At 54.3% G+C, this 12,145-nt stretch overlaps 2 protein-coding genes across 2 annotated transcripts; both read right to left on the bottom strand.

Annotated features, from left to right (window-relative positions):
* Window positions 1–6: 6 nt before the first annotated feature.
* REM2 (RAS (RAD and GEM)-like GTP binding 2) lies at window positions 7–5,480 on the bottom strand. Its single transcript, XM_006776770.2, is given in 6 exon segments — window positions 7–243; window positions 245–317; window positions 632–839; window positions 1,550–1,623; window positions 1,866–2,207; window positions 3,396–5,480. Coding segments are annotated over 6 exon segments (948 nt in total). The 5' UTR covers window positions 3,499–5,480; the 3' UTR covers window positions 7–95.
* A 1,273-nt stretch (window positions 5,481–6,753) lies between these two features.
* LRP10 (LDL receptor related protein 10) lies at window positions 6,754–12,140 on the bottom strand (the record flags this gene model as incomplete). Its single annotated transcript, XM_006776815.1, has 6 exons — window positions 6,754–7,895; window positions 8,005–8,134; window positions 8,471–9,488; window positions 9,606–9,796; window positions 11,443–11,578; window positions 12,089–12,140. Coding segments are annotated over 6 exons (2,133 nt in total), but the record flags the coding sequence as incomplete, so codon positions are not given.
* Window positions 12,141–12,145: the final 5 nt, after the last annotated feature.

The raw sequence follows: 12,145 nt of genomic DNA, 5'->3' as shown, positions 1-12,145 counted from the left end.
GGTGGGGGGGGGGGGGGGGGGGGGGGCGAGCCGAGAGTGGTGACCATGGCGACCGCGGTGACCATGGCGACCGCGGTGACCATGGCGACCGCGGCTCAGAGCACGGAGAGGTCGTGACACGACCTAGAGCGCTGCTTGAAGAACTTGGCGTTGCGGGGCACCAGGTTGGCAAGGAAGCGCTTGGCCTTCTTGGTGAGGCTCTCGCGGCGCGCGGGTGGCGCGGGGCCCTCGGGGCTGCCCCGCTCGCGTGTTGTGGTGCAGCGCGGCCGACGTCTCGATGTGCTTGCAACTCAGTGTTCCTGCCAGGTGGCGGCCCTCTGCGGGGAGGGAGGGGATCAGGCGCCTGCGGGTGCACTGGGCCTGGGCAGGGTGCGCCGTGGAAAGGGGTTGAGGCGAAGAGGGCAAAGCGGGGATCGTGGGGAGGGAAGGGGGGCAGTGAGAAGACATGACGGGGAGTGGAGAGAGGAGCTGCTCAGGGCCCTAGGCATGGGCATTGGGAGACTGCGCTTGGCCTGGGGCTAAATGTCAAGTTTGTGCAGCTGGCGGTAAAAACGCCTTATGCAAAAGAGGTGACTTGGAAGGGAGAAGATACCTTAGGCTGGCAATTATGGACGCGGTTCAGGATACCCACCCTCCAGTGAGACCTCCCGGGAGCGGGCCAGGTCACTCTTGTTTCCAACGAGGATGACAGGCAGGTCGTGGTGGGGCCGCCCAGCGCGGAGTCGAAGTAGAGTCTCTGGAACTTTGGAGAAGCTTCGTCGGTCAGTGACTGAGAAGACGATGAGAAAGGCATCCCCGGTCTGAAGGCAGTGGTCCTGCAGCCACCCCGCGCCATCCCCCTGCAGATGGGCGGGAAGTCACAGAATGTCAGGGCGGGGAAGCGTGGGAAAATCTGCCCAGCACCTATGATCTCGAGGACGAGGAATCAGGATGTGAGGGAGAAACCACCTGTGTGGAACAGCAGAGCTAGGGAATGGCAGAATCTCCATGTCCAGGGTGTGTTTGTGGGCGAGGCGCAAGTTAGTAATGTGAGCCCACACTGGGGAACTGGGACACAGGATCCCAGGCTAGGGTAGCCCGTCCTATTTTCTGATACATAAGCTCAAGAAAGTTTAAGAAATGACTGCTATTCAAGTGTTATGTAACCTGGTCTCTTGTTTCTATATAGTAACCATTTACATCCAAACGTTCACAAGTCCTCACTTTTTCTTTTTCTTTCCCTGACATGACAGAGCCCTGAAATCTTGAGGGGTCAGACTCTTCCAGGCTGAAAAAAAGTATGGATAGGGTCAGTTTCAGAATGTTTAGCCTGGCTTGGAGCTGCAGGGTTCGCCAAATTCAAATCCTAACTTTCCTCTGGGTCAGAAGACCCTGGAGAGAAGTGGATCTTGAGGCCATGACATGCGCACTATTGGGGGCCTTTGCTCTCTATGATGATAACACATGTTGAAAGCAGCGCCTGCAGTCCCACCAGCCTTCACCCAGGCTTTGCCCTTCCCCAGTTCTCCCAGGGGCCATCACCTGCTTGCAGCCGCGTGTTAGTTCTCACCTGTTCCCAGATGTCATAAACAACTAAGGTTACTTCCTCCTTATCCACCATGATGCGTCTCTCATAGGTGTCCTCTGTTGGGAAATAAGGACAGGGAATAGTGCCCATTAGGAAGCTCCCCACACTTGTGAGACCTGGTAGCCAGGGATGCCTCAGATCCCAGAACCAGGGACCGTCCTCCAGGGAGGTTGCCACAAAAAGCATTGGAGAAACTTCTCTGAGGTTCTGGCTCCCAGGGGCTGCTCATGCCTTGAGCTCTCCCACCCCTGACTAGCTCTGGAGGCACCCTCAACCCTTGCAGGGCTCCCTGAAATACCTGGGTTCTCCGGCTCGTGAGCACTGTCTCCCTGGAGACCGCCAAAAGTGCCCGCTAAGGAGCTCTTGCCCACGCCACTCTCCCCCACAAGCATGACCTTGAAGATGCCATCCTTTTGGGTGGTGGCTGCCTCCCCTGAGCCCAAGGAGTCAGAAGAGCCAGAGGATGAGGCTTGAGGTGGCCAGTCAAGTTCATCTACAGCCTGGGCCCGCCGCAGCTGGTGCTTGTAGGGGACAGGCATGCTGCCTCTTCGTCTGGGGACCCCGGGGGCAGAAGGTGGCCCGCTCCGGTCCAACCCTGCCAACAGTTTCTCTGACTTCTTCAGCAGGGTGGCATTTGCTTCTGGGGGGCAGAGAGAAAGAAGTTATGAGCGGGGTGTGCCTCGCCATCTGCAGAGGGCTCAATCCTGGTTGCTGCAGCTTTAGAGGCCCAGTTGATGACCATGACCCAGAAAGAGCTGAGAATCTTTGGTCTGACCCCTTACACCGAAACCCTCCCAGAAGCCTGAACTGGTGGGGCACCAAGGAGCTGACCTGATGGCTTGTCCAAAGTGGCTCCAGCCACAACCTATTCAAAACTGCCCCTTGCAGGGGAGTCTCCTGTGTGCAGCCTTGCACACCCACTCACACTTCACACTGACACAGAGGCACACCCTCTGGCTGGGGGCTGCTCTTCCTTCGGCCGAGGCCTTGCCCCTGCTGCTTCCTGCACTGGCAACCCCCTGGCTTGCTGGCTCAGGGATGAGAAACTGAAGCTGCTGCCCATGTTCTGTGGGGGTGGGTAGTGGTAGTCAAAAACTTTGCGGGGAGCCCGATCTCAGGGAAGGTCCTTTGCTCTTTGAGATGTGTGCTTTGTGTCTCTGGGTGTGTGCATGAGAGGGGCTGCCTCTTCCTGTGGCCTTGTAAGCGAGTATCCCCCAGTGCGTGAGAATCCTGCACCCCTGGCTGTTTCCGTGAGTTGGAGAAAATACTGTGTTCATGGTGAGGAAGAGGGAGGGTGGGAGAGGGAGACAGCGAAAGAGCAGGAGCAGAAGAGCGTGACAATGCACGGGTCAGGGTAACAGGAGGAAGATGGACAGACACAACAAAGGGGGATGGAGAGAGGCTGGAAATAGCCCAGGATCAATACCTGGCTAGCAGCCAGGGCCTCCAGGAGCCAGAAGAAACCCTTACAACAGGTCCCCAGGGGAGCCCCTTGCCTGTGATTCCCAGGCTTGGGGGCCGCCCCTTCCCTTTCCCGTTCCTTTCCTCCTGCCTCTTGGGAAGGAGTCGGACCTAGGGGGCCAAGTACAGATTTCCCCAGCGTAGCCCTGAGAGTGAGGGGGAGGGGGCATTTAAGCAGCTCTTCCTCCCACCCCCCAGTTCAGCCCCATTCCTAGTGTGAGTGGGCGGCTTCCCCCCTTTCCAACTTGCTCTACCCTTCTTGCTGTTTGGGTTCAAGCTCCTTTAACCCTCTAGTTCTGACCTCCCCACCAAAGCTTCGGCTCCCACCCCCATGGTTCCAGCCAAAATCTGCCCGGCTCTGCCTCACCTGGTGTGGGCGTCCCTGGGGGGGAATTCTGGTGGCTGCCGGAGGGGCAGAGTGCTGTGGTTTCTGTGTCCGTGTCCATGTCGGCGTCCAGGTCCGAATGCATCGGTGTGCGTGTGTGTGCAGCCCGGGCGACCAGCAGCACCGCTATCTCATTTAGCAGCACTGTCAGCTTTTCCCTTTAAATACCACCCCCCCACCACGTGTCCTCCCCCCTAGACACCTGGGGAAATTGTCCCGCCCCTGATGAGGTCACACATGCTAATGAACAGTGATGTCAGCGGGATTCCCTCCTTTCTGCCCTCCCCGCTTTGTGTCGCTTCCCTCTGGGAGCACAACACTGCAGAGTCCGGGTAAGACAGAACAAAGTCAGAGAGCAGAGGAGACAGGGTCTCAGAGAAGTGGGGCGAGGGTTTGGTGGGTAAGGAAGGCGGGAGGCAGGGACACAGGACCGAGAGGTCTTTCTCCAGGAGCCAGGATTATGCATCATTTATCTCCGTGTTCCCAGACCCCTAGCCCAATGTCTAGCCCAGAGTAGGTGCTCTGTGGCTAAATGGAGGGCTAGAGGCAGAAACCAAAAGAAATGCAGAGATGGGAGGCACCCACCTTGCCACCAAGCTTCCCTGCCATCCTCTCCTTCCCCACACCACCCCTTCTGGGCTAAGGCCCAGAGAAGTACCCATTTCCCAGCCTGGTCCCTACGTAGATGGGGCTTTGAGGAAGGAGAGATGTTTGCTTTGTTTGGGCTGCTTCCTTTTGTCACGAAGTTCAGGTGCTGCAAACCATTGTGGGACTTCCTCTTTTTCTCCCTCCCTGCCAGGCCCACCAGCCTAGTGTTAATTGGAGCAGGAAAGAAGGAAGAGACTAACCCTCTGGAGGTTCCCAACCCCAAGGTGGGGTAGAGTGCTAGCCCCTCCCCTTGAGTCCCTCTCTGGGACAGCCACCAGGGCTTCTGGGCTACACAAGGCAGACACAGGGTCTACCGCCTTCTGTAAAGCCAGGATGGGTGTCTCATTTACTGCTCGTTTCCTGCCCAATTACTCTTGGTCTTCCTTCCTGACACCTGCAAGCACCCAAACATTCCGATTTCCTAGCCCCTGCTGACCCCATTTTTGTCAGGTCTTCCTACAGTATCTTTCATCCTCATGGCTGTAAGGCTCAGAATGGTAGGCGGATGGCCTGCCTCCAAATCAATCATGCAGCTGGAAAAAAAGTAGGGACACCAGGACTCTCACCCACATTTTTCCAATGCCAAAGATGCTTCTTCATCTCTATCCTATGCTGCCTTCCTTGTCTTAAATATTCCAACTGTCTCCTATTATTGGGAACAATCCATATTGCAATCTTTGGTGGACTTTTCCAATCGAAGAGGCAAATGGTAATCGGACTAACATGCAGTAACAGTTCATTTACCTAGAGACCAAGTACAGAGCAACATTGTGGGGTCTAGTGGGAGCAGAAAGGACTCCTGAGCAGGTACAATATTCATGCGCTTTACTCATAAGATAGACTCTCTAGTCTTCAATTATGGACTATTTATCTGTTATTCACAATTTTAATGTGTTCATGTGTGTTCGTGTACACATAGATCAGAAGCACATTTGGAGCAGCAAGTAGTAGGGAAGCAACACCACAGAAACCTTTTAAAGCAGTCATAAGCATTTAAAAGATGCTCTAATACCATTTGGCATAAAGGCAAACAGCCCCCTGACACTGTTATAACTTCTGAAAACATAGCTTAGTAGGAGCCATTGGTTTCTGTGAGATCCTCAGCATCCTGGAAAGATTTATATTAGGTCCTGGCTCCCAGGGGCTGCTCCCACCCCCAACTTCCATCGCTGAGCGCTGTCTGGAGACCACCAATGAGCTACATATGAGTATAATGTTTTAGAATGATTTCCTTCCAAAAGGAGTTTTTAGAGAAGTTTTAAAGTATAAAGGTGCGAGCTTGATGTAGCTGGAAAACTCAATGAGGTGGTTGGATTCATTTTTCTGGTATGAGATGGGTGAGTCAGGGGCTGCTGCACCCAGCAAGGATTCCTGAGTATGACGTCTGCCTGCCCTCACACCAGCCTTAGGCCACAGGAACAGGTTGGGTTTCACCTTGAACCACCATCTCTCTTCCTCACAGGTAAGAGGCTGTATACTTGCTCGTCCATCTCCAAGCTCCCTCAGGAATGGGAGAGCCTATGGAATAGTGGGAAAGGGTGAGATCTGGAAGCGAACCAGCCCAGGTTTAAATCTGCCTCTCCGTAGAGACTAGGCTCATCTCCCAATTCCTTGGATGCTGCTCTGAGCCTGTGAACTGGCTCATGTGGTTATGATGCCCATGGCACAGCCTTGTCATGAGGGTTGGCCACATGGGGTAATGGATTTGACCCTTAGCAGGGAGCCCAATTATTGGTGCTCCCGTGGCCTCTTCTGTGTGGCTGGAGGACGAGGCTGGGGTTTCCCTGGGGGTGGGGGAGCATGTTCCGTCAGAGATGCCTCAGCTCTGCTCCTGGGCATAATGCTCACCCCCATAGTTCCTTCTAAATCCTTTGTCCCGATTTTCATGTCAAACTCTGGGACAGCTCTATCACCTTGCTTACCAGAGGCTGCGTTCCAACATTTTCACGGATCATTCCCTCCTCCATCACCCTCTCCAGCTCTTTGGCTCTGGCTACGGCTTGCGTTCCTGCACCTTTTCTGAGGTTCAGGGTCCAGCTTATTATAGCCTTCACTCTCAGATCTGCTTAGTTTGCTTATCCGGTGGACACTCCCCATGCCTGGAATTCACAACTCTATTCCAACTACTGACAGTGTTCTTTAATCTAGTTGGGCCTTCTTCCAGGAAGACCTCTTAGATTTGGCCAAGTAGATGCTTTCTTATTTTTCTCTCAATTCACCTTTGCCTGCTTTGAAGCAGCCTGTTAAAAGCTCACCTGCCTAGGACAGACTGTAATTGTCTGGTGGGGGTAGAGGGTGGAGGGCAGGAGTCACCACTCCCGTATTCTACCAGGGACCATCTCCTCCTGTGATCTGTACTCTGCAAGTACTCCATAAATGGAAATCTTTCCAGCTACAGGGCCCAGCAGGCTCACCAGGCTCTGGTCTGGCAGTGAATAGAGGTTTGGTGCTCACCCTGGTGTCAATCACTGCAGAGTTGGGCCCCAGGTGGTGAGTGGAGGTGGAAAGGGTTGGTTCTTAGGACCTTAGAATTTTCTTACCCACCGTGTGGTAAAAAAATCAAGAGTGTGTGATTAGATCAATAGGAAGAGGGGAGAGCAAAGGCCTACATAGGAAGGAGCAAAGTGAGGTGAGCATAAGCTGAGATGGGTGGAGACGCATGGCTCAGGCTCACAGCTCATGTACAAAAATCTTAAATTTCCGATTCCTTTATTTTCAACCTTGACTTCTGGGCAATGACCTAGCTATTGGACAAAAGCATTTGTTGTGCTTTTTTTTTTTTTTGAGCCAGGCCCTATAGGAAGGATCACAGTTGGCAAAACCACAGGCCCTGCCTAAATCCTCCCCTTGGGGGCTAGAGGTCTCTAGCCAATTGGCACGCTGGTGCTTAAGGCCACTTTTGGTGGGGGATTGGTAAGGATGGAGTGTTCAGGCCTATGACCTCTTAAGAACTTTACTCTTTAAAAAGAGCCACCCAAATGGTGTGGTGGTGTGAGGAGAGGGTGGTGGTGGAGACTGTGATCTCTGGCCAGGTGCAGCAGGAGCTCTGTAAGAGCCCTCTCTGCCTGAAGGACACCTAACTTGACAGCAGCTACTCAGGGCCCAAGGGAGGCTCATCAAGTCCCCTCAGACCTAGGGTCAGGGAGGGAAGTAGTGGGAGTGAAGCTGAGCTGTTTCTAAAGGGTGGTTGTCACTGTGACTAGAGCCCCCAGGGGAGCCCAGGTCCCCTCAGGCAAGCAGTGGCTCGTCCTCTGCTTCAACTACCCAGACTCCCGGCTCAGCCAGTGGCACCAGCAGTACATCGTCTTCGTCCTCTGGGGACAGGACTATCGTGTGGGGTTCAGGTGGGGTTTGGGTTGGTCCTGGGGGCCGGATTGGTCCTGGCGGCCGAAGGCTGGGCAAGAGGCGGCCTCGTAGGGCCTGCACCACTCCAGACAGCAGTGATGGTTCTAGGGGCACTGAAGGCAGTGGCCCTGGGGCCTCCAGGACAGTAGGGAGGGCTGGAGGTATGCTAGCAGATGGGAGGGGAGCCTTGACAGGCAGTGGTGGTGCCTGTTCCCCATCCTGTCCACCTACTGCCCCAATCTCACGGGCTGGACCTGTGCTGCCATCTAGGGCTTCAAGGGGAGCATCAGAAGGTGTGACTTGGGGTCTGGTTTCAGGGGTTCGGGCTGGAGGGTTGGTTCGAGGAAGCAGGCCCCAGCGGCGGAGACGGCGCACCAGGCGGCGGACAGTACGGCCCCGCTGGCGGCGGCGGGCACCTGAGGCACCCCCTGGAGTCATATCCTGGCGCAAGATCTGTAGCAGAGAACGCAGGTTGCCCAGCACTGAGTTCTGCAAGGAGAGGAGGAGACATCAGTCGGAGGGATGAGGGCCAGAAGCCTGAAAGGAGGGACAGTGGAGTTGGGGGCAGCATGAGCTAGGGTTGGGGGTAGTGACTTACATCATTAGGATTCTCTGTAGGGAAGTCCTCCACAGGTGGGATGGCGCCCTGGGCAATGAGCTGCCCATAAGACGGGGGTGCCTGCTGCTGCACAATCTCAGCCTCCATTCGGGAGAGGGGGGCAAAAATACTGGAAGGAATGAGGGCTGCTCAGTCACAGGTGGCCCAGCTACAGTCGCCTGTCCCAACCTGGACAGGCCTCTTCCCTCCACACCCAGGACAGCACAACTGAAGCTATACCATGGTTTTCCCAAAAGTCATCTGAGGTCCCCTCCTCCCTTGTGATGGCTTTCAGAAGATAGACCTGTTCTTTCCTCAAAGAAGCTCTTTCCCCAAGCTGGATAACCCCAAGCCAACCCATAAGCTGGTCACTGAACCTATCCCCCACATGGGCACCCTCCTGGTCTCCTGTGGCAGCACGGGCTCCGTCTCACCCTCAGTCCCCACGCCTCTAAAGCCAGCTGACCTGTACTCCTGGGTGCGAATGGCATAGAGCTTGCAGGTGCAGCCCAGAGCAATGACCAGCAGCAAGCCGCACACAAGGCTGCCAATGACTGCAGCCGTAATGACCTTGCGGGGCAGGGCATAGGAGCAGTCCCACTCATCACTGCCGTCAGCACAGTCTGGCTGCCCGTCGCACACCCATGTCTCATACACGCACTTCTCGTCCCGACATCGGAAGTTGCCAGGCTGGCAGTGCCGGCAACGTCTCTCATCTGCTCCGTCAGCACAGAAGGTCTGGTAGTTACAGCGGTCAGCAGGCAGGTAGCAGGCTGTGGCACTGGGGGTGCCAAAAGCCCCACAGGGATAGTGTCCAGGTGGGCAGCTGGGGCAGTTCTCCTCATCTGTGCCATCGGCACAGTCCCATGAGCCGTCACAGCGCTGTGCCTCACTGTAGCAGCGCTCACCTAGGCCCTCACCGGCCCCCAGGCCAGAGCCTAAGCCGCAAGGTTGGTCCCAAGGTAAGCAATAGCCCTGCACGTGGTAGGTGGCATTGAAGCCCCGACCGCTGCTCCAAGGAACTGTGTGGTAGGCCACGATGGCTTGGCCAGACAGCGTCTCCACGGTGACAGCCTTGCCATTGTTGAAGTGGGTGAGCCTGCGCAGCCGCCTGGAGGTCTCAGGGGGCCCAGAGCCATCATACACATGCACTGCATCTTCGTAGCCCAGATCCAGGGCTGTGAAGCGCACTGCGAGGCGCCGGCCGTCGTGGGGGTCCAGCAGCCAGAGGCAGGACTGGGGGTGGGAGACTGACGCCAGGTGTGAGTATCCAGGGGAGGAGAAGACCCCATAGAAGTCTTCCAAGGTGTGATTGCAGGGTGGGGTGGGGGCAGAGGCTGGGATCAGGTCAGGGAAGGGATCTGAACTGCAACCTGCCTCATCCGAGCCATCTCCACAGCTATCGACCCCGTCACAGTGCTGGGCTGAGGGCACACAGCGGTGGTTCAGGCACTGGAACTCTTCCTGCAGGCATATCAGCCAATCTGCAGAGGCACCATGGAGAAGGGCTCTGAAGCGCCGGAACTGGTGGGGCCCTCCCCCGCTCCCTGGGGCTTCCACTACCTGTGTTAACAGCCCCAGGGACTCCCTGTCCAGCCTACCTTGGCTGTAGGAGAGGAGAAAGCCCTGGCCCATGGGTGCTCTGGCCCCGGCATAGCTGTAGGTGATGGTGACATTGCCCCCAGGTAGCTGCAGAGGGCTGGCAGGTGCCTCGCACAGGGAGATCTGTGGCTGGAGAGGGGAGCGCAGGATTAAGCGCTCTGAGCCACAGGCCAAGTGCAGTTTTTGGAACCTACAGGGGTAGAGAGCAGGATGTGAGATATTCTTTTTTTGTTAATCCTCACCCGAGGATACTTTATTGATTTCAGAGACAGGAATGGAGAGAGAAAAAGACCAAAAAAATCAATGTGAGAAACATCAATTGCTTTGCCTCTTGTATGAGCCATGACTGGGGATCAAACCCAAAACCTGGGTATGTGCCCTGACCTGGAACAGAACCCACAAACTTTTTTGTATATGGGATGATGGTGCAACTAACAGCCACACCGTCCAGGGCCGTGAGATATTCTTGATTACTACTGCTGGCTTCTTCCTCCCCAGGACTTTTCTACACCCAAAAGCACAAGCATCTACTTATCCACAATTCAAATGGCTAAGTGAAAATTCAATCAGCTAAATTCCTTAGGAGTCAATGGCACTAGTCCTACCAGAGGCCAGTGGCACCTTGAGACTATGTGATATATCCTAGATTCCCATGGAAAAACAGACGTATCTTCTGGGACTGCAATATGAACAGGGGTATTGCTTTCCAGCTGTTGCAGCACGGTCACTCAAGTACAGTGTTAGCAGTAACTGGCAGCTACCACACAGCTAGATTAGCCAGAACTTGCCATCCCCTCCAAATGCCTGGCAATGAGACGTGGGATCACCATGGCACTTTGATCCCTCTGCTCCAAAAGCCTCTCCAGATTTCCTTCTCCCTTCACCTACCCCTTTCTGGGTAAATTCATGAAAAGAGAACGGTGTGAAGCAAACAGCCAGGTACTTAATTAACATGGGCCCAACCCCATGGCCCAAGGTTGGAGGAGCCTGGGAGACCTGGATTATTCAAGAGATCTGGAGAGGCTGAGGAAGGTTCTAGCTGATTAGAGGACTAGCTCTGAATCCTACGCAAAGATGTTCAAGGATTAAGGACTTCCTCAGAGCAGCCATATAGAAAGCCAAGGATGTTTCTAGAATGACTGCTGACCTTCAGAGATGACCAGGACCTAAGCTAGATGTCCATCCCCACCCAGATCCAATTCACTGTGTCTGGTTCAGAACAAGGCAGACTTTTAGGACAGATGAGGCCAGTGGTTCCCAATGTGGGGCACAATTTGATTTTTAAGGAGGGCAATTCGAGAATAAGTTAACTGAATTTTTTGCATTTCTTATGATTCTAGGAGCCTCAGATATAGTATATAAGTATAAATTGTGACATATTTATGTATTTCACTTCTCTATTATATGTTTTGAAACTCTATTTTCTATTTTTCCATATCAATTTATATTATTATCATTTAAACAATGATTAAATGATTACTGATTGCTTCCTCAGTACTTCAACTATCCTTCTGTTTATTTTCTCTTTCATGGATGCCATGCTCTTTGGAAGCTTGTTTAGACCAAGTTAATGGCCTTTTAGGCTTCCTCCACGTGAACAGGAGTTCACTTTTTGGGTAATAAGAATTGTATGTCATGGGGGGGGGGGCACATCGGGATTTTAGAGATGCTTAGGTGGGGCATGGCCAAAAAAAGGGTTGGGAACCGCTGGATGAGGCCAAATCAAATTCTACTTTTCCCCCTGTTGACAGGGATGGGAATTCCACAAAGAAGGCTTTCCCATGATAAAGCTGGGAGGAGCCAGGGAGAGGAATAGGGTCTTGCCCTGCTTCTCACCTGACCATTACAGTCTGATCCTTGCTGCCAGGGATGAGCCAGGTGCAGTTGGCAGGGGAGCTGTGGCTATCCCGGCTCAAGGGCCTCTGTAAGGTGCCCTGTACTTCCAAGAGCACTGCTGGAGGGTCTTCACAGGCTGGCGAGAGAGGCAGAGACGCTGGTTGAGAGTCTGTTACCATCCCATCCCTCCCCAGACTTAAGGCCCCCAAGGGCCTGGGCTCTTCAAGAAGGAGCACACAAATGTCCCCTCCCGCCCAGACTTGATACAGTCATAGTCTTCGGTGGGCCCCCTTCCTCCCACAAGCGTCACAGCTTCACCTTAGGTATCAACAGTATATACAATCTGATGTCTGCTCTGTGCCAGCCCTTGGACAGGAGGAACCGGACATACTGTCTCTAGCCTCAGGGAGACTACGTTCTGGCTAGGGAGATCAAGCATGGCGATTGGGGGAAAAACAAAATAGGAGGTAAGTTCCAGGTGAGGGTTCACACTGGGTCTCAGTTTCCCCATATGTAAAATGAAGGGTGGACAATCGCCACTCAAAAACTATGTCAGCGCCATAAGAATGCAGGGAAGAGAGACTCCGTCTGCGGTGCTGCCCTCCTGTCACCGAGCCCCAAGCCGCCGGAGGCGGCATCCACTCACCAGGATTTGGGAAAACGATCCGGTCTGGGTGGGCCAGCGCGCCCCCCAGAGGAAGAG

This window comes from Myotis davidii, unplaced genomic scaffold (genome assembly GCF_000327345.1).
Source record: "Myotis davidii unplaced genomic scaffold, ASM32734v1 scaffold1949, whole genome shotgun sequence".
NCBI lineage: Eukaryota > Metazoa > Chordata > Mammalia > Chiroptera > Vespertilionidae > Myotis > Myotis davidii.
Note: the sequence above shows the minus strand (reverse complement) of the source record. Positions and strands in the feature narration are given on the sequence as shown.